Source organism: Scyliorhinus torazame, chromosome 26 (assembly GCF_047496885.1).
Source record: "Scyliorhinus torazame isolate Kashiwa2021f chromosome 26, sScyTor2.1, whole genome shotgun sequence".
Lineage (NCBI taxonomy): Eukaryota > Metazoa > Chordata > Chondrichthyes > Carcharhiniformes > Scyliorhinidae > Scyliorhinus > Scyliorhinus torazame.
The window spans coordinates 24,774,391-24,802,357 of NC_092732.1; the positions used below are offsets into that span (position 1 = coordinate 24,774,391).

General features: G+C 51.0%; 2 protein-coding genes across 2 annotated transcripts in view; one reads left to right on the forward strand and one right to left on the reverse strand.

Moving 5' to 3' along the window:
• LOC140402849 (NAD(P)H-hydrate epimerase-like) overlaps positions 1 to 27,967 on the reverse strand; it is a 923,606-nt gene that overhangs the window by 552,079 nt on the left and 343,560 nt on the right. The window lies entirely within an intron of this gene.
• Positions 1 to 27,967, forward strand: part of LOC140402853 (brevican core protein-like) — a 68,699-nt gene that overhangs the window by 23,431 nt on the left and 17,301 nt on the right. The window contains exons 2-4 of the mRNA XM_072490478.1: positions 421 to 503; positions 2,382 to 2,747; positions 4,622 to 4,796. Of these exons, the coding sequence (XP_072346579.1) occupies positions 422 to 503; positions 2,382 to 2,747; positions 4,622 to 4,796 (623 nt within the window). The 5' untranslated portion in view covers position 421. The remainder of the gene's footprint in view (positions 1 to 420; positions 504 to 2,381; positions 2,748 to 4,621; positions 4,797 to 27,967) is intronic.

The following is a 27,967-nucleotide window of genomic DNA, read 5'->3' on the forward strand; positions in this document are numbered from 1 at the left end:
TCAGCTGGAATATTGTGCACTGTTCTGGGCGCCACACTAAGGAAGGGGGATGTGAGTGCATCGGAGAGAGTGCAGGAGAGGTTCACGCGAGTGGTTCCGGGGGTGAGAGGCGTCAGCGACGAGGGTAGATTGGGGACGTCGGGACCTGTTCCTCTGGGGGCGAAGGCGGCCGAGAGGAGGTTGGATCGAGGGGTTCGAAATGGCGCGGAGTGGGGGAGGACACTGGACGGGGGGGGGGGGGGGGGGGGGACCGCTCGCCCTCGGAAGAGGACCGGGAACGAGCGGATTTAAAACGATTCGCAAAAGGAGCCAACGGCCTCATGAGGGGCAGCGGCTGGGGTCTGAATAACTGACGGAGACCGCGTTTCCTATCTCGGGCTCGCTCGAGCTGACCTTTGCACCTTGTCTGTTGCTGCACAGGATGGCGATGATTCCCCGCCTGCTCATGGTCCTCCTGATCACGGACGTCAGCTCAGCTCATCCTCTGGTGGACTCCACTCGAGGTAGGGAGATAATAATCATATCAACGACGCAAACACGTTGGGCCACCTTCTCCCCCCCGCCCCGCCGAGCAGCGGAGTCGCAAAGCGAGCGGCGGTCGTATCGGATCACCGGAGACGGGCGAAGGGTTGAACCACTCGGCCCCTCGAGATTGATCCGAAGGGCACCACCCACGTGGCAGACCGTGAGACGCCGGAGCAGAATTAGGCCACTCGGCCCATCGGGTCTGCTCCGCCATCCAACCATGGCTGATATTTTCTCATCCCCGACCTCCTGCCTTCTCCCCTGATTGACCAAGGACCGATCTCCCTCCGTCTTTTATACACACTCGGCCTCCGACTCCAATTTTCCTGCCCGGCCCCCTCACGGCCCTGAGGGGCCGAAGCCCCTGCCTATCCCCAAGTCTCGATTTCCCCCCCCCCCCCGCCCCCCCCCCCCCCCCCCGGCGATTGAAGGAATTTCACCCCCTCCTCCTCCGGCCAAAATGGCCGACCCCCCCCCCCCCCCCCCCCCCCCCCGCCCCCCCACGCCGTGTTTAATATTCCGCGACCAGCAAGAATAAGCTGCCTGCACTCATCCCGATCAAACCCCTTCAGAATTCATGTTTCAATGTGACGTCCCTCAGTCTAGCCGACTATTAACCACACTTATCATTGTTTGGACGGATTATTGAGACTACGTCTTGCGCGAGGCTTCCACCCCAGCGAGGAGCTCACGGGTGACGGACTCCCGACGGATTGAGAGAAATCGCCTTAATTTCGCTGGACTCCCACTGCCAGAGAGGCGGAGAAATAGCCTGACCGCGTTTTGCTCTTGTACCCTATATGTGCCACAGGTGGTAAAGAGGGAGGGAGAGAGCGAGGGTGGAGGGAGGGAGGGAGAGAGATAGGGAGATGGAGGGAGTGGGGAGAGATGGAGGGAGGAATAGGGAGAGGAGCAGGATGGAGAAGGGATAGGGAGAGAGGAGAGAGATGGAGGGAGGGATGGGGAGAGAGGGGAGAGATGGAGGGAGGGATGGGGAGAGGGAGGGAAGAGATGGAGGGAGTGATGGGGAGAAAGGGCAGGGATGGAGGGCGGGATGGTGAGAGAGGGGAGGGATGGAGGGAGGAATAGGGAGAGAGGAAGATGGAGGGAGGGATAGGGAGAGAAGAAGATGGACGGAGGGATAGGGAGAGAGGGGAGGGATGGAGAGAGAGATGGAGGGAGAGATGGAGAGAGAGGGGAGAGATGGAGGGAGGGATGGGGAGAGAGGGCAGGGATGGAGGGCGGGATGGTGAGAGGGAGGGATGGAGGGAGGAATAGGGAGAGAGGAAGATGGAGGGAGGGATAGGGAGAGTAGATGGATGGAGGGATAGGGAGAGAGGGGAGGGATGGAGGGAGGGATGGAGAGAGAGGGGAGAGATGGAGGGAGGAATTGGGAGAGAGGAAGATGGAGGGAGGGATAAGGAGAGAGGGGAGAGATGGAGGGAGGGATGGGGAGAGAGAGGGGAGAGATGGAGGGAGTGATAGGGAGAGAGGAAGATGGAGGGAGGGATAGGGAGAGAAGAAGATGGACAGAGGGATAGGGAGAGAGGGGAGGGATGGTGCGATGAATAGGGAGAGATGAAGGGAGGAAAAGGGAGAGAGGGGAGAGCTGGAGTGAGGGAGGGAGAGAAGGAGGGAGGGATAGGGAGGGGAGAAATGGAGGGATAGGGAAAGAGGGGAGAGATGGAGGGAGGGGAAGGGAGGGAGAGGGAGGGATAGAGAGAGATGGAGGGATAGGGAGAGAGGGAGGGAGGGAGAGAGGGATAGGGAGAGAGGGAGAGAGGGAGGGAGGGAGAGAGGGATAGGGAGAGAGGGAGTGAAGAATTGATGAATGGCCGAATCTGTTCTTCCCCCAGATGATGTGAAGACTCTGAATGTGACGGTGGGGGCACTGACCCCATTGCGGGGCGTGCTGGGCGGCAGCGTGACCATTCCGTGCTTCGCCTCGTACGCGGATCCGCCCCGGTTCCCCAGCACGCCCAGAGTGAAGTGGAGCTTCATCCGGGACGGCAACGAGACGGACATCCTCGTAGCCACGGTGTTCAAGGTGAAGGTCAATGAGGGGTACCATCACCGGGTGGCGCTGCCGCACTACCCAACCACCACCACAGACGTCTCCTTGGAGATCCGCCGGTTGCTTAGCAACGACACGGGGATATATCGCTGCGAGGTCCAGCACGGAATAGATGACGCACAGGACCTGGCTGAGCTGGAGGTCAAAGGTAAATGCGCGCATCAAGAGGGAGCGCCGCACTGTGGGAGGGTCAGTACAGAGGGAGTGCCGCACTGTGGGAGGGTCAGTACTGAGGGAGCGCCGCACTGTCGGAGGGTCAGTACTGAGGGAGCGCTGCACTGTCAGAGGGTCAGTACTGAGGGAGCGCCGCACTGTCAGAGGGTCAGTCCTGAGGGAGCGCCGCACTGTCAGAGGGTCAGTACTGAGGGAGCGCCGCACTGTCAGAGGGTCAGTCCTGAGGGAGTGCCGCACTGTGGGAGGGACAGTACTGAGGGAGCGCCGCACTGTCAGTGGGTCAGTACTGAGGGAGCTCCGCACTGTGGGAGGGTCAGTACTGAGGGCGCACCGCACTGTCAGAGGGTCAGTACTGAGGGAGTGCCGCACTGTCAGAGGGTCAGTACTGAGGGAGTGCCGCACTGTGGGAGGGACAGTACTGAGGGAGCGCCGCACTGTCAGTGGGTCAGTACTGAGGGAGCTCCGCACTGTGGGAGGGTCAGTACTGAGGGAGTGCTGCACTGTCAGAGGGTCAGTACTGAGGGCGCACCGCACTGTCAGAGGGTCAGTACTGAGGGAGCGCCGCACTGTCAGAGGGTCAGTACTGAGGGAGCGCCGCACTGTGGGAGGGTCAGTACTGAGGGAGTGCCGCACTGTCGGAGGGTCAGTACTGAGGGAGTGCCGCACTGTGGGGGGGTCAGTACTGACGGAGCGCCGCACTGTCAGAGGGTCAGTCCTGAGGGAGTGCCGCACTGTGGGAGGGACAGTACTGAGGGAGCGCCGCACTGTCAGAGGGTCAGTACTGAGGGCGCTCCGCACTGTCAGAGGGTCAGTACTGAGGGAGCGCCGCACTGTCAGAGGGTCAGTACTGAGGGAGCGCCGCACTGTGGGAGGGTCAGTACTGAGGGAGTGCCGCACTGTCGGAGGGTCAGTACTGAGGGAGTGCCGCACTATGGGGGGGGTCAGTACTGAGGGAGTGCCGCACTGTGGGAGGGTCAGTACTGAGGGAGTGCCGCACTGTCGGAGGATCAGTACTGAGGGAGTGCCGCACTGTGGGGGGGGTCAGTACTGAGGGAGTGCCGCACTGTCAGAGGGTCAGTACTGAGGGAGTGCCGCACTGTGCGAGGGTCAGTACTGAGGGAGTGCCGCACTGTGGGAGGGTCAGTACTGAGGGAGTGCCGCACTGTGGGAGGGTCAGTACCGAGGGAGCGCCGCACTGTGGGAGGATCAGTACTGAGGGAGTGCCGCACTGTGGGGGGGTCAGTACTGAGGGAGTGCCGCACTGTCAGAGGGTCAGTACTGAGGGAGTGCCGCACTGTGCGAGGGTCATTACTGAGGGAGTGCCGCACTGTGGGAGGGTCAGTACTGAGGGAGCGCCGCACTGTCAGAGGGTCAGTACTGAGGGAGTGCCGCACTGTGGGAAGGTCAGTACTGAGGGAGCGCCGCACTGTGGGAGGGTCAGTACTGAGGGAGCGCCGCACTGTCAGAGGGTCAGTACTGAGGGAGTGCCGCACTGTGGGAGGGTCAGTACTGAGGGAGTGCCGCACTGTGGGAGGGTCAGTACTGAGGGAGTGCCGCACTGTGGGAGGGTCAGTACTGAGGGAGTGCCGCACTGTGGGAGGGTCAGTACTGAGGGAGCGCCGCACTGTGGGAGGGTCAGGTTAACCCTATCTCTGACCGTAACGCTGCAGTGTCTCATTATGGTATTGGGCTCAGAGAGGGGTAGGGTATATTGATGTTGAATTCGACCTTCATCTTGTGGCCATCAATGCTCTTTGATCCTCCTCCCGGCGGGCAGGGAGGGGGTGATGGACTGCATCATGGGCGAGGGAGGCACCGTCCTAACCTTGTGGCCCGTTCTCCCTCCAGGCGTTGTGTTCCATTACCGCGACACTTCGAAACGCTACGCCTTCAATTTCCGCTCGGCACAGCAAGCGTGCCTGGACATCAGCGCCCGAATAGCCACCCCCGAGCAATTAGAGATTGCCTACGCGAGCGGCTACGAGCAGTGTGACGCGGGCTGGCTCGCTGACCAAACTGTGCGGTGAGTGTCTTCTGAACCCATTTGTTACCTCGCTCCCCGTAGCCCCCACAATCTCCCAGCGCAATCGTCAAACGTAAGAACTGCAGCTCTGAACCCCGACCTCTAACCCTAACCCTGTAATCCGAACATTTTAACCCTAACCCTACACCTTCTGACCTGTGCAATGCAACAAACGCCGGACAAGACAGTCACAGGCCCGATGTCTGAAATAAATGTAATAACTGCAGTCCCTCACGCGAACCTTAACCCCGAAACGCGACCCTTAACCCCGAAACGCGACCCTTAACCCCGAAACCCAAAGCTTAACCCCGAAACCCAATCCTCAACCCCGAAACCCAATCCTTAACCCCGAAACCCGACCCTGAACCCCGAAACCCAATCCTTAACCCCGAAACCCGACCCTTAACCCCGAAACCCAATCCTCAACCCCGAAACCCAATCCTTAACCCCGAAACCCGACCCGTAACCCCGAAACCCAATCCTTAACCCCGAAACCCGACCCTTAACCCCGAAACCCAATCCTAAACCCCAAAACCCAATCCTCAACCCCGAAACCCAATCCTTAACCCCAAAACCAAATCCTTAACCCCGAAACCCGACCCTTAACCCCGAAACCCGATGTAAGGCTGAGGAAACAAGGTTCAGACAGGGCATTGGAGGGATACAAGATAGCCAGGAGGGAACTGAAGAAAGGGATTAGGAGAGCTAAGAGAGGGCATGAACAATCTTTGGCGGGTAGGATCAAGGAAAACCCCAAGGCCTTTTACACATATGTGAGAAATATGAGAATGACTAGAGCGAGGGTAGGTCCGATCAAGGACAGTAGCGGGAGATTGTGTATTGAGTCTGAAGAGATAGGAGAGGTCTTGAACGAGTACTTTTCTTCTGTATTTACAAATGAGAGGGGCGATATTGTTGGAGAGGACAGTGTGAAACAGATTGGTAAGCTCGAGGAAATACTTGTTAGGAAGGAAGATGTGTTGGGCATTTTGAAAAACTTGAGGATAGACAAGTCCCCCGGGCCTGACGGGATATATCCAAGGATTCTATGGGAAGCAAGAGATGAAATTGCAGAGCCGTTGGCAATGATCTTTTCGTCCTCACTGTCAACAGGGGTGGTACCAGGTGATTGGAGAGTGGCGAATGTCGTGCCCCTGTTCAAAAAAAGGACTAGGGATAACCCTGGGAATTACAGGCCTGTTAGTCTTACTTCGGTGGTAGGCAAAGTAATGGAAAGGGTACTGAAGGATAGGATTTCTGAGCATCTGGAAAGACACTGCTTGATTAGGGATAGTCAGCACGGATTTGTGAGGGGTAGGTCTTGCCTTACAAATCTTATTGAATTCTTTGAGGAGGTGACCAAGCATGTGGATGAAGGTAAAGCAGTGGATGTAGTGTACATGGATTTTAGTAAGGCATTTGATAAAGTTCCCCATGGTAGGCTTATGCAGAAAGTATGGAGGCATGGGATAGTGGGAAATTTGGCCAGTTGGATGACGAACTGGCTAACCGATAGAAGTCAGAGAGTGGTGGTGGATGGCAAATATTCAGCCTGGATCCCAGTTACCAGTGGCGTACCGCAGGGATCAGTTCTGGGTCCTCTGCTGTTTGTGATTTTCATTAATGACTTGGATGAGGGAGTTGAAGGGTGGGTCAGTAAATTTGCAGATGATACGAAGATTGGTGGAGTTGTGGATAGTAAGGAGGGCTGTTGTCGGCTGCAAAGAGACATAGATAGGATGCAGAGCTGGGCTGAGAAGTGGCAGATGGAGTTTAACCCTGAAAAGTGTGAGGTTGTCCATTTTGGAAGGACAAATATGAATGCGGAATACAGGGTTAACGGTAGAGTTCTTGGCAATGTGGAGGAGCAGAGAGATCTTGGGGTCTATGTTCATACATCTTTGAAAGTTGCCACTCAAGTGGATAGAGCTGTGAAGAAGGCCTATGGTGTGCTCGCGTTCATTAACAGAGGGATTGAATTTAAGAGCCGTGAGGTGATGATGCAGCTGTACAAAACTTTGGTAAGGCCACATTTGGAGTACTGTGTACAGTTCTGGTCGCCTCATTTTAGGAAGGATGTGGAAGCTTTGGAAAAGGTGCAAAGAAGATTTACCAGGATGTTGCCTGGAATGGAGAGTAGGTCTTACGAGGAAAGGTTGAGGGTGCTAGGCCTTTTCTCATTAGAACGGAGAAGGATGAGGGGCGACTTGATAGAGGTTTATAAGATGATCAGGGGAATAGATAGAGTAGACAGTCAGAGACTTTTTCCCCGGGTGGAACAAACCATTACAAGGGGACATAAATTTAAGGTGAAAGGTGGAAGATATAGGAGGGATATCAGAGGTAGGTTCTTTACCCAGAGAGTAGTGGGGGCATGGAATGCACTGCCTGTGGAAGTAGTTGAGTCGGAAACATTAGGGACCTTCAAGCAGCTATTGGATAGGTACATGGATTACGGTTAAATGATATAGTGTAGATTTATTTGTTCTCAAGGGCAGCACGGCAGCATTGTGGATAGCACAATTGCTTCACAGCTCCAGGGTCCCAGGTTCGATTCCGGCTTGGGTCACTGACTGTGCGGAGTCTGCACGTCCTCCCCGTGTCTGCGTGGGTTTCCTCCGGGTGCTCCGGTTTCCTCCCACAATCCAAAGATGTGCAGGTTAGGTGAATTGGCCAATGATAAATTGCCCTTAATGTCCAAATTGACCTTGGTGTTGGGTGAAGGTGTTGAGTTTGGGTAGGGTGCTCTTTCCAAGAGGCGGTGCAGACTCAAAGGGCCGAATGGCCTCCTTCTGCACTGTAAATTCAATGATAATCTATGATTAATCTAGGACAAAGGTTCGGCACAACATCGTGGGCCGAAGGGCCTGTTCTGTGCTGTATTTTCTATGTTCTATGTTCTATGTTAACCCCGAGACCCAATCCTTAACCCCGAAACCCAACCCTTAACCCCGAAACCAAATCCTTAACCCCGAAACCCAATCCTAAACCCCGAAACCCAATCCTTAACCCCGAAAACCGACCCTTAACCCGTAACCCAATCCTTAACCCCAAAACCCAATCCTTAACCCCGAAACCCAATCCTTAACCCCAAAACCCAATCCTTAACCCCGAAACGTAATCCTTAACCCCGAAACGCAATCCTTAACCCCGAAACACAATCCTTAACCCCAAAAACCGACCCTTAACCCCGAAACTCAATCCTTAACCCCAAAAACCGACCCTTAACCCCGAAACGCAATCCTTAACCCCGAGACCCAATCCTAAACCCCGAAACCCAATCCTTAACCCCGAAACCCGACCCTTAACCCCAAAACCCGACCCTTAACGCCGAAACCCGACCCTTAACCCCGAAACCCAAACCTTAATCCCGAAACCCAATCCTTAACCCTGAAACCCAATCCTTAACCCCGAAACACAATCCTTAACCCCAAAACCCTATCCTTAGCCCCAAAACCCAATCCTTAACCCCAAAACCCGACCCTTAACCCCGAAACCCAATCCTTAACCCCAAAACCCAATCCTTAACCCTGAAACCCAATCCTTAACCCCAAAACCCAATCCTTTACCCCGAAACCCAATCCTTAACCCCGAAACCCAAATCTTAACCCCGAAACACAATCCTTAACCCCGAAACCCAATCCTTAACCCCGAAACCCAATCCTTAACCCCAAAACCCGACCCTTAACCCCAAAACCCAATCCTTAACCCCAAAACCCAATCCTTAACCCCAAAACCCAATCCTTAACCCCAAAACCCGACCCTTAACCCCAAAACCCGACCCTTAACGCCGAAACCCGATCCTTAACCCCGAAACCCAATCCTTAACCCCAAAACCCAATTCTTAACCCCGAAACCCGACCCTTAACCCCGAAACCCAATCCTTAACCACAAAACCCGACCCTTAACCCCGAAACCCAATCCTTAACCCCAAAACCCAATTCTTAACCCCGAAACCCGACCCTTAACCCCGAAATCCAATCCTTAACCACAAAACCCGACCCTTAACCTCGAAACCCAATCCTTAACCCCGAAACCTGAGCCTTAACCCGGAAACCCAATTCTTAACCCAGAAACCCGACCCTTAACCCCAAAACTAAATCCTTAACCCCGAAACCCAATCCTTAACCCCGAAACCCAAATCTTAACCCCGAAACCCAAATCTTAACCCCGAAACCCAATCCTTAACCCCGAAACCTGAGCCTTAACCCTGAAACGTAATCCTTAACCCCGAAACCCAAACCTTAACCCCAAAACTCAATCCTTAACCCTGAAACCCAATCCTTAACCCCGAAACCCGACCCTTAACCCCGAAACCCAATCCTTAACCCCAAAACCTAATCCTTAACCCCGAAACCCGACCCTTAACCCCGAAATCCAATCCTTAACCCCGAAACCCGACCCTTAACCCCGAAACCCAATTCTTAACCCCGAAACCCAATCCTTAACCCCAAAACTCAATCCTTAACCCCGAAACCCAATCCTTAACCCCGAAACCCAATCCTTAACCCCAAAACCTGAGCCTTTACCCGGAAACCCAATTCTTAACCCCGAAACCCGACCCTTAACCCCAAAACTCAATCCTTAACCCCGAAACCCAATCCTTTACCCCGAAACCCAAACCTTAACCCCGAAACCCAATCCTTAAACCCAAAACTCAATCCTTAACCCCGAAACTCAATCCTTAACCCCGAAACCCAATCCTTAATCCCGTAACCCAAACCTTAACCCCGAAACCCAATCCTTAACCCCGAAACACAATCCTGAACCCCAAAACTCAATCCTTAACCCTGAAACCCAATCCTTAACCCCGAAACACAATCCTTAACCCCGAAACCCAATCCTTAACCCCAAAACCCGACCCTTAACCCCGAGACCCAATCCTAAACCCCGAAACCCAATCCTCAACCCCAAAACCCAATCCCTAACCCCAAAACCCGACCCTTAACCCCGAAACCCAAACCTTAATCCCGTAACCCAATACTTAACCCCGAAACCCTACCCTGAACCCCGAAACCCGATCCTTAACCCCGAAACCTAAGCCTTAACCCCGAAACCCGACCCCTAACCCCGAAACCCAATCCTTAACCACAAAACCCGACCCTTAACCCCGAAACCCAATCCTTAACCCCGAAACCCAATTCTTAACCCCGAAACCCGACCCTTAACCCCGAAACCCAACCCTTAACCACAAAACCCGACCCTTAACCTCGAAACCCAATCCTTAACCCCGAAACCTGGGCCTTAACCCCGAAGCCCAACCCTTAACCCCAAAACTCAATCCTTAATCCCGAAACCCAATCCTTCACCCCAAAACCCAATCCTTTACCCCGAAACCCAATCCTTAACCCCGAAACCCAAATCTTAACCCCGAAACACAATCCTTAACCCCGAAACCCAATCCTTAACCCCGAAACCCAATCCTTAACCCCAAAACCCGACCCTTAACCCCAAAACCCAATCCTTAACCCCAAAACCCAATCCTTAACCCCAAAACCCAATCCTTAACCCCAAAACCCGACCCTTAACCCCGAAACCCGACCCTTAACGCCGAAACCCGATCCTTAACCCCGAAACTCAATCCTTAACCCTGAAACCCAATCCTTAACCCCGAAACCCGACCCTTAACCCCGAAACCCAATCCTTAACCCCAAAACCTAATCCTTAACCCCGAAACCCGACCCTTAACCCCGAAATCCAATCCTTAACCCCGAAACCCGACCCTTAACCCCGAAACCCAATTCTTAACCCCGAAACCCAATCCTTAACCCCAAAACTCAATCCTTAACCCCGAAACCCAATCCTTAACCCCGAAACCCAATCCTTAACCCCAAAACCTGAGCCTTTACCCGGAAACACAATTCTTAACCCCGAAACCCGACCCTTAACCCCAAAACTCAATCCTTAACCCCGAAACCCAATCCTTTACCCCGAAACCCAAACCTTAACCCCGAAACCCAATCCTTAAACCCAAAACTCAATCCTTAACCCCGAAACTCAATCCTTAACCCCGAAACCCAATCCTTAATCCCGTAACCCAAACCTTAACCCCGAAACCCAATCCTTAACCCCGAAACACAATCCTTAACCCCAAAACTCAATCCTTAACCCTGAAACCCAATCCTTAACCCCGAAACACAATCCTTAACCCCGAAACCCAATCCTTAACCCCAAAACCCGACCCTTAACCCCGAGACCCAATCCTAAACCCCGAAACCCAATCCTCAACCCCAAAACCCAATCCTTAACCCCAAAACCCGACCCTTAACCCCGAAACCCAAACCTTAATCCCGTAACCCAATACTTAACCCCGAAACCCGACCCTTAACCCCGAAACCCGATCCTTAACCCCGAAACCTAAACCTTAACCCCGAACCCGACCCTTAACCCCGAAACCCAATCCTTAACCCCGAAACCTGAGCCTTAACCCGGAAACCCAATTCTTAACCCAGAAACCAGACCCTTAACCCCAAAACTCAATCCTTAACCCCGAAACCCAATCCTTAACCCCAAAACCCAATCCTTAACCCCAAAACCCGACCCTTAACCCCGAAACCCAATCCTTAACCCCGAAACCCAATCCTTAACCCCGAAACCCAATCCTTTACCCCGAAACCCAAACCTTAACCCCGAAACCCAATCCTTAACCCCGAAACCCAATTCTTAACCCCGAAACCCGACCCTTAACCCCGAAACACAATCCTTAACCCCGAAACCCAATCCTTAACCCCGAAACCTGAGCCTTTACCCGGAAACCCAATTCTTAAACCCGAAACCCGACCCTTAACCCCAAAACTCAATCCTTAACCCCGAAACCCAATCCTTTACCCCGAAACCCAAACCTTAACCCCGAAACCCAATCCATAACCCCAAAACTCAATCCTTAACCCCGAAACTCAATCCTTAACCCCAAAACCCGACCCTTTACCCCGAAACCCAAACCTTAACCCCGTAACCCAATTCTTAACCCCGAAACCCAATCCTTAACCCCAAAACTCAATCCTTAACCCCGAAACCCAATCCTTAACCCCGAAACCCGACCCTTAACCCCGAAACCCAAACCTCAACCCCGAAACCCGATCCTTAACCCCGAAACCCGACCCTTAACCCCGAAACCCGACCCTTAACCCCGAAACCCAATCCTTAACCCCGAAACCCAATTCTTAACCCCGAAACCTGAGCCTTTACCCGGAAACCCAATTCTTAACCCCGAAACCCGACCCTTAACCCCAAAACTCAATCCTTAACCCCGAAACCCAATCCTTTACCCCGAAACCCAAACCTCAACCCCGAAACCCAATCCTTAAACCCAAAACCCAATCCTTAACCCCGAAACTCAATCCTTAACCCCGAAACCCAATCCTTAATCCCGTAACCCAAACCTTAACCCCGAAACCCAATCCTTAACCCCGAAACACAATCCTTAACCCCAAAACCCGACCCTTAACCCCGAAACCCGACCCTTAACGCCGAAACCCGATCCTTAACCCCGAAACCCAATCCTTAACCCCAAAACCCAATTCTTAACCCCGAAACCCGACCCTTAACCCCGAAACCCAATCCTTAACCACAAAACCCGACCCTTAACCCCGAAACCCAATCCTTAACCCCAAAACCCAATTCTTAACCCCGAAACCCGACCCTTAACCCCGAAATCCAATCCTTAACCACAAAACCCGACCCTTAACCTCGAAACCCAATCCTTAACCCCGAAAGCTGAGCCTTAACCCGGAAACCCAATTCTTAACCCAGAAACCCGACCCTTAACCCCAAAACTAAATCCTTAACCCCGAAACCCAATCCTTAACCCCGAAACCCAAATCTTAACCCCGAAACCCAATCCTTAACCCCGAAACCTGAGCCTTAACCCTGAAACGTAATCCTTAACCCCGAAACCCAAACCTTAACCCCAAAACTCAATCCTTAACCCTGAAACCCAATCCTTAACCCCGAAATCCGACCCTTAACCCCGAAACCCAATCCTTAACCCCAAAACCTAATCCTTAACCCCGAAACCCGACCCTTAACCCCGAAATCCAATCCTTAACCCCGAAACCCGACCCTTAACCCCGAAACCCAATTCTTAACCCCGAAACCCAATCCTTAACCCCAAAACTCAATCCTTAACCCCGAAACCCAATCCTTAACCCCGAAACCCAATCCTTAACCCCAAAACCTGAGCCTTTACCCGGAAACACAATTCTTAACCCCGAAACCCGACCCTTAACCCCAAAACTCAATCCTTAACCCCGAAACCCAATCCTTTACCCCGAAACCCAAACCTTAACCCCGAAACCCAATCCTTAAACCCAAAACTCAATCCTTAACCCCGAAACTCAATCCTTAACCCCGAAACCCAATCCTTAATCCCGTAACCCAAACCTTAACCCCGAAACCCAATCCTTAACCCCGAAACACAATCCTTAACCCCAAAACTCAATCCTTAACCCTGAAACCCAATCCTTAACCCCGAAACACAATCCTTAACCCTGAAACCCAATCCTTAACCCCGAAACACAATCCTTAACCCCAAAACCCGACCCTTAACCCCGAGACCCAATCCTAAACCCCGAAACCCAATCCTCAACCCCAAAACCCAATCCTTAACCCCAAAACCCGACCCTTAACCCCGAAACCCAAACCTTAATCCCGTAACCCAATACTTAACCCCGAAACCCGACCCTTAACCCCGAAACCCGATCCTTAACCCCGAAACCTAAACCTTAACCCCGAACCCGACCCTTAACCCCGAAACCCAATCCTTAACCCCGAAACCTGAGCCTTAACCCGGAAACCCAATTCTTAACCCAGAAACCAGACCCTTAACCCCAAAACTCAATCCTTAACCCCGAAACCCAATCCTTAACCCCAAAACCCAATCCTTAACCCCAAAACCCGACCCTTAACCCCAAAACCCAATCCTTAACCCCGAAACCCAATCCTTAACCCCGAAACCCAATCCTTTACCCCGAAACCCAAACCTTAACCCCGAAACCCAATCCTTAACCCCGAAACCCAATTCTTAACCCCGAAACCCGACCCTTAACCCCGAAACACAATCCTTAACCCCGAAACCCAATCCTTAACCCCGAAACCTGAGCCTTTACCCGGAAACCCAATTCTTAAACCCGAAACCCGACCCTTAACCCCAAAACTCAATCCTTAACCCCGAAACCCAATCCTTTACCCCGAAACCCAAACCTTAACCCCGAAACCCAATCCATAACCCCAAAACTCAATCCTTAACCCCGAAACTCAATCCTTAACCCCAAAACCCGACCCTTTACCCCGAAACCCAAACCTTAACCCCGTAACCCAATTCTTAACCCCGAAACCCAATCCTTAACCCCAAAACTCAATCCTTAACCCCGAAACCCAATCCTTAACCCCGAAACCCGACCCTTAACCCCGAAACCCAAACCTCAACCCCGAAACCCGATCCTTAACCCCGAAACCCGACCCTTAACCCCGAAACCCGACCCTTAACCCCGAAACCCAATCCTTAACCCCGAAACCCAATTCTTAACCCCGAAACCTGAGCCTTTACCCGGAAACCCAATTCTTAACCCCGAAACCCGACCCTTAACCCCAAAACTCAATCCTTAACCCCGAAACCCAATCCTTTACCCCGAAACCCAAACCTCAACCCCGAAACCCAATCCTTAAACCCAAAACCCAATCCTTAACCCCGAAACTCAATCCTTAACCCCGAAACCCAATCCTTAATCCCGTAACCCAAACCTTAACCCCAAAACCCAATCCTTAACCCCGAAACACAATCCTTAACCCCAAAACTCAATCCTTAACCCTGAAACCCAATCCTTAACCCCGAAACACAATCCTTAACCCCGAAACCCAATCCTTAACCCCAAAACCCGACCCTTAACCCCGAGACCCAATCCTAAACCCCGAAACCCAATCCTCAACCCCAAAACCCAATCCTTAACCCCAAAACCCGACCCTTAACCCCGAAACCCAAACCTTAATCCCGTAACCCAATACTTAACCCCGAAACCCGACCCTTAACCCCGAAACCCGATCCTTAACCCCGAAACCTAAACCTTAACCCCGAACCCGACCCTTAACCCCGAAACCCAATCCTTAACCCCGAAACCTGAGCCTTAACCCGGAAACCCAATTCTTAACCCAGAAACCAGACCCTTAACCCCAAAACTCAATCCTTAACCCCGAAACCCAATCCTTAACCCCAAAACCCAATCCTTAACCCCAAAACCCGACCCTTAACCCCGAAACCCAATCCTTAACCCCGAAACCCAAACCTTAACCCCGAAACCCAATCCTTAACACCGAAACCCAATTCTTAACCCCGAAACCCGACCCTTAACCCCGAAACACAATCCTTAACCCCGAAACCCAATCCTTAACCCCGAAACCTGAGCCTTTACCCGGAAACCCAATTCTTAACCCCGAAACCCGACCCTTAACCCCAAAACTCAATCCTTAACCCCGAAACCCAATCCTTTACCCCGAAACCCAAACCTTAACCCCGAAACCCAATCCTTAACCCCAAAACTCAATCCTTAACCCCGAAACTCAATCCTTAACCCCAAAACCCGACCCTTTACCCCGAAACCCAAACCTTAACCCCGTAACCCAAACCTTAACCCCGAAACCCAATCCTTAACCCCGAAACACAATCCTTAACCCCAAAACTCAATCCTTAACCCCGAAACCCAATCCTTAACACTGAAACCCAATCCTTAACCCCGAAACACAATCCTTAACCCCGAAACCCAATCCTTAACCCCAAAACCCGACCCTTAACCCCGAGACCCAATCCTAAACCCCGAAACCCAATCCTCAACCCCACAACCCAATCCTTAACCCCAAAACCCGACCCTTAACCCCGAAACCCAAACCTTAATCCCGTAACCCAAACCTTAACCCCGAAACCCAATCCTTAACCCCGAAACCCAATACTTAACCCCGAAACCCGACCCTTAACCCCGAAACCCGATCCTTAACCCCGAAACCTAAACCTTAACCCCGAACCCGACCCTTAACCCCGAAACCCAATCCTTAACCCCGAAACCTGAGCCTTAACCCGGAAACCCAATTCTTAACCCAGAAACCAGACCCTTAACCCCAAAACTCAATCCTTAACCCCGAAACCCAATCCTTAACCCCAAAACCCAATCCTTAACCCCAAAACCCGACCCTTAACCCCGAAACCCAATCCTTAACCCCAAAACCCAATCCTTAACCCCGAAACCCAATCCTTTACCCCGAAACCCAAACCTTAACCCCGAAACCCAATCCTTAACCCCGAAACCCAATCCTTAACGCCGAAACCCAATTCTTAACCCCGAAACCCGACCCTTAACCCCGAAACCCAATCCTTAACCCCAAAACCCAATCCTTAACCCCAAAACCCGACCCTTAACCCCGAAACCCAATCCTTAACCCCGAAACCCAATCCTTAACCCCGAAACCCAATCCTTAACCCCGAAACCCAAACATTAACCCCGAAACCCGACCCTTAACCCCAAAACTCAATCCTTAACCCCGAAACCCAATCCTTTACCCCGAAACCCAAACCTTAACCCCGAAACCCAATCCTTAACCCCAAAACTCAATCCTTAACCCCGAAACTCAATCCTTAACCCCAAAACCCGACCCTTTACCCCGAAACCCAAACCTTAACCCCGTAACCCAAACCTTAACCCCGAAACCCAATCCTTAACCCCGAAACACAATCCTTAACCCCAAAACTCAATCCTTAACCCCGAAACCCAATCCTTAACACTGAAACCCAATCCTTAACCCCGATACACAATCCTTAACCCCGAAACCCAATCCTTAACCCCAAAACCCGACCCTTAACCCCGAGACCCAATCCTAAACCCCGAAACCCAATCCTCAACCCCAAAACCCAATCCTTAAACCCAAAACCCGACCCTTAACCCCGAAACCCAAACCTTAATCCCGTAACCCAAACCTTAACCCCGAAACCCAATCCTTAACCCCGAAACCCAATACTTAACCCCGAAACCCGACCCTTAACCCCGAAACCCGATCCTTAACCCCGAAACCTAAACCTTAACCCCGAACCCGACCCTTAACCCCGAAACCCAATCCTTAACCCCGAAACCTGAGCCTTAACCCGGAAACCCAATTCTTAACCCAGAAACCAGACCCTTAACCCCAAAACTCAATCCTTAACCCCGAAACCCAATCCTTAACCCCAAAACCCAATCCTTAACCCCAAAACCCGACCCTTAACCCCGAAACCCAATCCTTAACCCCGAAACCCAATCCTTAACCCCGAAACCCAATCCTTAACCCCGAAACCCAATCCTTTACCCCGAAACCCAAACCTTAACCCCGAAACCCAATCCTTAACCCCAAAACTCAATCCTTAACCCTGTAACCCAATCCTTAACCCCGAAACCCGACCCTTAACCCCAAAACTCAATCCTTAACCCCAAAACCCAAACCTTAACCCCGAAACCCAAACCTTAATCCCGAAACCCAATCCTTAACCCCAAAACACAAATCTTAACCCCAAAACTCAATCCTTAACCCCAAAACCCAATCCTTAACCCCGAAACCCAATCCTTAACCCCGAAACCCAATCCTTAACCCCAAAACCCGACCCTTAACCCCTATACCCAATCCTTAACCCCGAAACCCAAACCTTAATCCCGAAACCCAATCCTTAACCCCGAAACCCAAATCTTAACCCCAAAACTCAATCCTTAACCCCAAAACCCAATCCTTAACCCCGAAACCCAATCCTTAACCCCGAAACCCAATCATTTACCCCGAAACCCAATCCTTAACCCCGAAACCCAATCCTTAACCCCAAAACTCAATCCTTAACCCTGAAACACAATCCTTAACCCCGAAACCCGACCCTTAACCCCAAAACCCAAACCTTAACCCCGAAACCCAAACCTTAACCCCGAAACCCAAACCTTAACCCCGAAACCCAATCCTTAACCCCGAAACCCAATCCTTAACCCCGAAACCCAATCCTTAACCCCGAAACCCAAACCTTAACCCCGAAACCCAATCCTTAACCCCAAAACTCAATCCTTAACCCCGAAACGCAATCCTTAACCCCGAAACCCAATCCTTAACCCCAAAACCCGACCCTTAACCCCGAAACCCAATCCTTCACCCCGAAACCCAATCCTTCACCCCGAAACCCAATCCTTAATCCCGTAACCCAAACCTTAATCCTGAAACCCAATCCTTAACCCCAAAACTCAATCCTTAACCCTGAAACGCCATCCTTAACCCCGAAACCCAATCCTTAACCCCGAAACTCGACCCTTAACCCCGAAACCCAAACCTTAATCCCGAATCCCAATTCTTAACCCCGAAACCCAATCCTTAACCCCGAAACCCGACCCTTAACCTGAAAACTCAATCCTTAACCCCGAAACGCAATCCTTAACCCCAAAACCCAATCCTTAACCTCAAAACTCAATCCTTAACCCCGAAACGCAATCCTTAACCCCGAAACTCGACCCTTAACCCCGAAACCCAAACCTTAATCCCGAAACCAATCCTTAACCCCGAAACCCAATCCTTAACCCCGAAACCCGACCCTTAACCCCGAAATCCAATCCTTAACCCCGAAACCCGATCCTTAACCCCGAAACCCAATCCTTAACCCCGAAACCCAATCCTTAACCCCGAAACCCGACCTTTAATCCCGAAACCCAATCCTTAACCCCGAAACCCAATCCTTAACCCCGAAACCTGAGCCTTAACCCGGAAACCCAATTCTTAACCCCGAAACCCGACCCTTAACCCCAAAACACAATCCTTAACCCCGAAACCCAATCCTTAACCCCGAAACCCAAATCTTAACCCCGAAACCCAATCCTTAACCCCGAAACCCAATCCTTAACCCCAAAACTCAATCCTCAACCCCGAAACCCAATCCTTAACCCCGAAACCCAATCCTTAACCCCCAAACCCGACCCTTAACCCCAAAACCCAAACCTTAATCCCGTAACCCAAACCTTAACCCCGAAACCCAATCCTTAACCCCGAAACCCAATACTTAACCCCGAAACCCGACCCTTAACGCCGAAACCCGATCCTTAACCCCGAAACCCGACCCTTAACCCCAAAACCAATCCTTAACCCCGAAACCTGAGCCTTAACCCGGAAACACAATTCTTAACCCAGAAACCAGACCCTTAACCCCAAAACTCAATCCTTAACCCCAAAACCCAATCCTTAACCCCGAAACCCAATCCTTAACCCCGAAACCCAATCCTTAACCCCGAAACCCAAACTTTAACCCCAAAACCCTAATCTTAACCCCGACACCCAAACCTTAATCCCGAAACCCAAAACTTAACCCCGAAACACAAATCTTAACCCCAGAACTCAATCCTTAACCCCAAAACCCAAACCTTAACCCCAAAACCCAATCCTTAACCCCGAAACCCAATCCTTAACGCCGAAACCCAATTCTTAACCCCGAAACCCGACCCTTAATCCCGAAACCCAATCCTTAACCCCGAAACCCAAATCTTAACGCCGAAACCCAATCCTTAACCCCGAAACCCAATCCTTAACCCCGAAACTCAATCCCTAACCCCGAAACCCAATCCTTAACCCCGAAACCCAATCCTTAACCCCGAAACCCAATCCTTAACCCCGAAACACAATCCTTAACCCCGAAACCCAAATCTTAACGCCGAAACTCAATCCTTAACCCCGAAACCCAATCCTTAACCCCAAAACCCAATCCTTAACCCCGAAACCCAATCCTTAACCCCGAAACCCAATCCTTAACCCCGAAACCCGACCCTTAACCCCGAAATCCAATCCTTAACCCCGAAACCCGACCCTTAACCCCGAAACCTAAACCTTAACCCCGAAACCCGATCCTTAACCCCGGAACCCAATCCTTAACCCCGAAACCTGAGCCTTAACCCGGAAACACAATTCTTAACCCAGAAACCAGACCCTTAACCCCAAAACTCAATCCTTAACCCCAAAACCCAATCCTTAACCCCGAAACCCAATCCTTAACCCCGAAACCCAATCCTTAACCCCGAAACCCAAACTTTAACCCCAAAACCCTAATCTTAACCCCGACACCCAAACCTTAATCCCGAAACCCAAAACTTAACCCCGAAACACAAATCTTAACCCCAGAACTCAATCCTTAACCCCAAAACCCAAACCTTAACCCCAAAACCCAATCCTTAACCCCGAAACCCAATCCTTAACGCCGAAACCCAATTCTTAACCCCGAAACCCGACCCTTAATCCCGAAACCCAATCCTTAACCCCGAAACCCAAATCTTAACGCCGAAACCCAATCCTTAACCCCGAAACCCAATCCTTAACCCCGAAACTCAATCCCTAACCCCGAAACCCAATCCTTAACCCCGAAACCCAATCCTTAACCCCGAAACCCAATCCTTAACCCCGAAACACAATCCTTAACCCCGAAACCCAAATCTTAACGCCGAAACTCAATCCTTAACCCCGAAACCCAATCCTTAACCCCAAAACCCAATCCTTAACCCCGAAACCCAATCCTTAAACCCGAAACCCAATCCTTAACCCCAAAACTCAATCCTTAACCCTGTAACCCAATCCTTATCCCCGAAACCCGACCCTTAACCCCGAAACCCAAACCTTAACCCCGAAACCCAATCCTTAACCCCAAAACTCAATCCCTAACCCCGAAACCCAATCCTTAACCCCAAAACCCTACCCTTAACCCCGAAACCCAATCCTTAACCCCGAAACCCAAATCTTAACGCCGAAACTCAATCCTTAACCCCGAAACCCAATCCTTAACCCCAAAACTCAATCCCTAACCCCGAAACCCAATCCTTAACCCCGAAACCCAATCCTTAACCCCGAAACCCAATCCTTAACCCCGAAACCCGACCCTTAACCCCGAAATCCAATCCTTAACCCCGAAACCCGACCCTTAACCCCGAAACCTAAACCTTAACCCCGAAACCCGATCCTTAACCCCGGAACCCAATCCTTAACCCCGAAACCCAATCCTTAACCCCGATACACAATCCTTAACCCCGAAACCCAATCCTTAACCCCAAAACCCGACCCTTAACCCCGAGACCCAAGCCTAAACCCCGAAACCCAATCCTCAACCCCAAAACCCAATCCTTAAACCCAAAACCCGACCTTTAACCCCGAAACCCAAACCTTAATCCCGTAACCCAAACCTTAACCCCGAAACCCAATCCTTAACCCCGAAACCCAATACTTAACCCCGAAACCCGACCCTTAACCCCGAAACCCGATCCTTAACCCCGAAACCTAAACCTTAACCCCGAACCCGACCCTTAACCCCGAAACCCAATCCTTAACCCCGAAACCTGAGCCTTAACCCGGAAACCCAATTCTTAACCGAGAAACCAGACCCTTAACCCCAAAACTCAATCCTTAACCCCGAAACCCAATCCTTAACCCCAAAACCCAATCCTTAACCCCAAAACCCGACCCTTAACCCCGAAACCCAATCCTTAACCCCGAAACCCAATCCTTAACCCCGAAACCCAATCCTTTACCCCGAAACCCAAACCTTAACCCCGAAACCCAATCCTTAACCCCGAAACCCAATCCTTAACGCCGAAACCCAATTCTTAACCCCGAAACCCGACCCTTAACCCCGAAACACAATCCTTAACCCCGAAACCCAATCCTTAACCCCAAAACCCAATCCTTAACCCCAAAACCCGACCCTTAACCCCGAAACCCAATCCTTAACCCCGAAACCCAATCCTTAACCCCGAAACCCAATCCTTAATCCCGAAACCCAAACTTTAACCCCGAAACCCGACCCTTAACCCCTAAACCCAAACCTTAACCCCGAAACCCAAACCTTAATCCCGAAACCCAATCCTTAACCCCAAAACACAAATCTTAACCCCAAAACTCAATCCTTAACCCCAAAACCCAATCCTTAACCCCGAAACCCAATCCTTAACCCCGAAACCCAATCCTTAACCCCAAAACCCGACCCTTAACCCCGAAACCCAATCCTTAACCCCGAAACCCAATCCTTAACCCCGAAACCCAATCCTTAACCCCGAAACCCAAACTTTAACCCTGAAACCCGACCCTTAACCCCTATACCCAATCCTTAACCCCGAAACCCAAACCTTAATCCCGAAACCCAACCCTTAACCCCGAAACCCAAATCTTAACCCCAAAACCCAATCCTTAACCCCGAAACCCAATCCTTAACCCCGAAACCTGAGCCTTAACCCGGAAACCCAATTCTTAACCCCGAAACCCGACCCTTAACCCCAAAACACAATCCTTAACCCCGAAACCCAATCCTTAACCCCGAAACCCAAATCTTAACCCCGAAACCCAATCCTTAACCCCGAAACCCAATCCTTAACCCCAAAACTCAATCCTCAACCCCGAAACCCAATCCTTAACCCCGAAACCCAATCCTTAACCCCCAAACCCGACCCTTAACCCCAAAACCCAAACCTTAATCCCGTAACCCAAACCTTAACCCCGAAACCCAATCCTTAACCCCGAAACCCAATACTTAACCCCGAAACCCGACCCTTAACGCCGAAACCCGATCCTTAACCCCGAAACCCGACCCTTAACCCCAAAACCAATCCTTAACCCCGAAACCTGAGCCTTAACCCGGAAACACAATTCTTAACCCAGAAACCAGACCCTTAACCCCAAAACTCAATCCTTAACCCCAAAACCCAATCCTTAACCCCGAAACCCAATCCTTAACCCCGAAACCCAATCCTTAACCCCGAAACCCAAACTTTAACCCCAAAACCCTAATCTTAACCCCGACACCCAAACCTTAATCCCGAAACCCAAAACTTAACCCCGAAACACAAATCTTAACCCCAGAACTCAATCCTTAACCCCAAAACCCAAACCTTAACCCCAAAACCCAATCCTTAACCCCGAAACCCAATCCTTAACGCCGAAACCCAATTCTTAACCCCGAAACCCGACCCTTAATCCCGAAACCCAATCCTTAACCCCGAAACCCAAATCTTAACGCCGAAACCCAATCCTTAACCCCGAAACCCAATCCTTAACCCCGAAACTCAATCCCTAACCCCGAAACCCAATCCTTAACCCCGAAACCCAATCCTTAACCCCGAAACCCAATCCTTAACCCCGAAACACAATCCTTAACCCCGAAACCCAAATCTTAACGCCGAAACTCAATCCTTAACCCCGAAACCCAATCCTTAACCCCGAAACCCAATCCTTAACCCCAAAACCCAATCCTTAACCCCGAAACCCAATCCTTAAACCCGAAACCCAATCCTTAACCCCAAAACTCAATCCTTAACCCTGTAACCCAATCCTTATCCCCGAAACCCGACCCTTAACCCCGAAACCCAAACCTTAACCCCGAAACCCAATCCTTAACCCCAAAACTCAATCCCTAACCCCGAAACCCAATCCTTAACCCCAAAACCCTACCCTTAACCCCGAAACCCAATCCTTAACCCCGAAACCCAAATCTTAACGCCGAAACTCAATCCTTAACCCCGAAACCCAATCCTTAACCCCAAAACTCAATCCCTAACCCCGAAACCCAATCCTTAACCCCGAAACCCAATCCTTAACCCCGAAACCCAATCCTTAACCCCGAAATCCAATCCTTAACCCCGAAACCCGACCCTTAACCCCGAAACCTAAACCTTAACCCCGAAACCCGATCCTTAACCCCGGAACCCAATCCTTAACCCCGAAACCTGAGCCTTAACCCGGAAACACAATTCTTAACCCAGAAACCAGACCCTTAACCCCAAAACTCAATCCTTAACCCCAAAACCCAATCCTTAACCCCGAAACCCAATCCTTAACCCCGAAACCCAATCCTTAACCCCGAAACCCAAACTTTAACCCCAAAACCCTAATCTTAACCCCGACACCCAAACCTTAATCCCGAAACCCAAAACTTAACCCCGAAACACAAATCTTAACCCCAGAACTCAATCCTTAACCCCAAAACCCAAACCTTAACCCCAAAACCCAATCCTTAACCCCGAAACCCAATCCTTAACGCCGAAACCCAATTCTTAACCCCGAAACCCGACCCTTAATCCCGAAACCCAATCCTTAACCCCGAAACCCAAATCTTAACGCCGAAACCCAATCCTTAACCCCGAAACCCAATCCTTAACCCCGAAACTCAATCCCTAACCCCGAAACCCAATCCTTAACCCCGAAACCCAATCCTTAACCCCGAAACCCAATCCTTAACCCCGAAACACAATCCTTAACCCCGAAACCCAAATCTTAACGCCGAAACTCAATCCTTAACCCCGAAACCCAATCCTTAACCCCAAAACCCAATCCTTAACCCCGAAACCCAATCCTTAAACCCGAAACCCAATCCTTAACCCCAAAACTCAATCCTTAACCCTGTAACCCAATCCTTATCCCCGAAACCCGACCCTTAACCCCGAAACCCAAACCTTAACCCCGAAACCCAATCCTTAACCCCAAAACTCAATCCCTAACCCCGAAACCCAATCCTTAACCCCAAAACCCTACCCTTAACCCCGAAACCCAATCCTTAACCCCGAAACCCAAATCTTAACGCCGAAACTCAATCCTTAACCCCGAAACCCAATCCTTAACCCCAAAACTCAATCCCTAACCCCGAAACCCAATCCTTAACCCCGAAACCCAATCCTTAACCCCGAAACCCAATCCTTAACCCCGAAACCCGACCCTTAACCCCGAAATCCAATCCTTAACCCCGAAACCCGACCCTTAACCCCGAAACCTAAACCTTAACCCCGAAACCCGATCCTTAACCCCGGAACCCAATCCTTAACCCCGAAACCCAATCCTTAACCCCGATACACAATCCTTAACCCCGAAACCCAATCCTTAACCCCAAAACCCGACCCTTAACCCCGAGACCCAAGCCTAAACCCCGAAACCCAATCCTCAACCCCAAAACCCAATCCTTAAACCCAAAACCCGACCTTTAACCCCGAAACCCAAACCTTAATCCCGTAACCCAAACCTTAACCCCGAAACCCAATCCTTAACCCCGAAACCCAATACTTAACCCCGAAACCCGACCCTTAACCCCGAAACCCGATCCTTAACCCCGAAACCTAAACCTTAACCCCGAACCCGACCCTTAACCCCGAAACCCAATCCTTAACCCCGAAACCTGAGCCTTAACCCGGAAACCCAATTCTTAACCGAGAAACCAGACCCTTAACCACAAAACTCAATCCTTAACCCCGAAACCCAATCCTTAACCCCAAAACCCAATCCTTAACCCCAAAACCCGACCCTTAACCCCGAAACCCAATCCTTAACCCCGAAACCCAATCCTTAACCCCGAAACCCAATCCTTTACCCCGAAACCCAAACCTTAACCCCGAAACCCAATCCTTAACCCCGAAACCCAATCCTTAACGCCGAAACCCAATTCTTAACCCCGAAACCCGACCCTTAACCCCGAAACACAATCCTTAACCCCGAAACCCAATCCTTAACCCCAAAACCCAATCCTTAACCCCAAAACCCGACCCTTAACCCCGAAACCCAATCCTTAACCCCGAAACCCAATCCTTAACCCCGAAACCCAATCCTTAATCCCGAAACCCAAACTTTAACCCCGAAACCCGACCCTTAACCCCTAAACCCAAACCTTAACCCCGAAACCCAAACCTTAATCCCGAAACCCAATCCTTAACCCCAAAACACAAATCTTAACCCCAAAACTCAATCCTTAACCCCAAAACCCAATCCTTAACCCCGAAACCCAATCCTTAACCCCGAAACCCAATCCTTAACCCCAAAACCCGACCCTTAACCCCGAAACCCAATCCTTAACCCCGAAACCCAATCCTTAACCCCGAAACCCAATCCTTAACCCCGAAACCCAAACTTTAACCCTGAAACCCGACCCTTAACCCCTATACCCAATCCTTAACCCCGAAACCCAAACCTTAATCCCGAAACCCAACCCTTAACCCCGAAACCCAAATCTTAACCCCAAAACTCAATCCTTAACCCCAAAACCCAATCCTTAACCCCGAAACCCAATCCTTAACCCCGAAACCCAATCCTTTACCCCGAAACCCAATCCTTAACCCCGAAACCCAATCCTTAACCCCAAAACTCAATCCTTAACCCTGAAACCCAATCCTTAACCCCGAAACCCGACCCTTAACCCCGAAACCCAATCCTTAACCCCGAAACCCAATCCTTAACCCCGAAATCCAATCCTTAACCCCGAAACCCGACCCTTAACCCCGAAACCCAAACCTTAACCCCGAAACCCGATCCTTAACCCCGAAACCCAATCCTTAACCCGGAAACCCGACCCTTAACCCCGAAACCCGACCCTTAACCCCGAAACCCAATCCTTAACCCCCGAAACCCAATCCTTAACCCCAAAACCTGATCCTTAACCCCGAAACCTGAGCCTTAACCCGGAAACCCAATTCTTAACCCGGAAACCCGACCCTTAACCCCAAAACTCAATCCTTAACCCCGAAACCCAATCCTTAACCCCGAAACCCAAATCTTAACCCCGAAACCCAATCCTTAACCCCGAAACCCAAACCTTAACCCCGAAACCCAATCCTTAACCCCGAAACCCAATCCTTAACCCCGAAACCCAATCCTTAACCCCAAAACCCAATCCTTAACCCCGAAACCCAAACCTTAACCCCGAAACCCAATCCTTAACCCCAAAACTCAATCCTTAACCCCGAAACGCAATCCTTAACCCCGAAACCCAATCCTTAACCCCAAAACCCGACCCTTAACCCCGAAACCCAATCCTTCACCCCGAAACCCAATCCTTCACCCCGAAACCCAATCCTTAATCCCGTAACCCAAACCTTAATCCTGAAACCCAATCCTTAACCCCAAAACTCAATCCTTAACCCTGAAACGCCATCCTTAACCCCGAAACCCAATCCTTAACCCCGAAACTCGACCCTTAACCCCGAAACCCAAACCTTAATCCCGAATCCCAATTCTTAACCCCGAAACCCAATCCTTAACCCCGAAACCCGACCCTTAACCCGAAAACTCAATCCTTAACCCCGAAACGCAATCCTTAACCCCAAAACCCAATCCTTAACCTCAAAACTCAATCCTTAACCCCGAAACGCAATCCTTAACCCCAAAACCCGACCCTTAACCCCGAAACCAAACCTTAATCCCGTAACCCAATCCTTAACCCCGAAACTCGACCCTTAACCCCGAAACCCAAACCTTAATCCCGAAACCAATCCTTAACCCCGATACACAATCCTTAACCCCGAAACCCAATCCTTAACCCCAAAACCCGACCCTTACCCCGAGACCCAAGCCTAAACCCCGAAACCCAATCCTCAACCCCAAAACCCAATCCTTAAACCCAAAACCCGACCTTTAACCCCGAAACCCAAACCTTAATCCCGTAACCCAAACCTTAACCCCGAAACCCAATCCTTAACCCCGAAACCCAATACTTAACCCCGAAACCCGACCCTTAACCCCGAAACCCGATCCTTAACCCCGAAACCTAAACCTTAACCCCGAACCCGACCCTTAACCCCGAAACCCAATCCTTAACCCCGAAACCTGAGCCTTAACCCGGAAACCCAATTCTTAACCGAGAAACCAGACCCTTAACCCCAAAACTCAATCCTTAACCCCGAAACCCAATCCTTAACCCCAAAACCCAATCCTTAACCCCAAAACCCGACCCTTAACCCCGAAACCCAATCCTTAACCCCGAAACCCAATCCTTAACCCCGAAACCCAATCCTTTACCCCGAAACCCAAACCTTAACCCCGAAACCCAATCCTTAACCCCGAAACCCAATCCTTAACGCCGAAACCCAATTCTTAACCCCGAAACCCGACCCTTAACCCCGAAACACAATCCTTAACCCCGAAACCCAATCCTTAACCCCAAAACCCAATCCTTAACCCCAAAACCCGACCCTTAACCCCGAAACCCAATCCTTAACCCCGAAACCCAATCCTTAACCCCGAAACCCAATCCTTAATCCCGAAACCCAAACTTTAACCCCGAAACCCGACCCTTAACCCCTAAACCAAACCTTAACCCCGAAACCCAAACCTTAATCCCGAAACCCAATCCTTAACCCCAAAACACAAATCTTAACCCCAAAACTCAATCCTTAACCCCAAAACCCAATCCT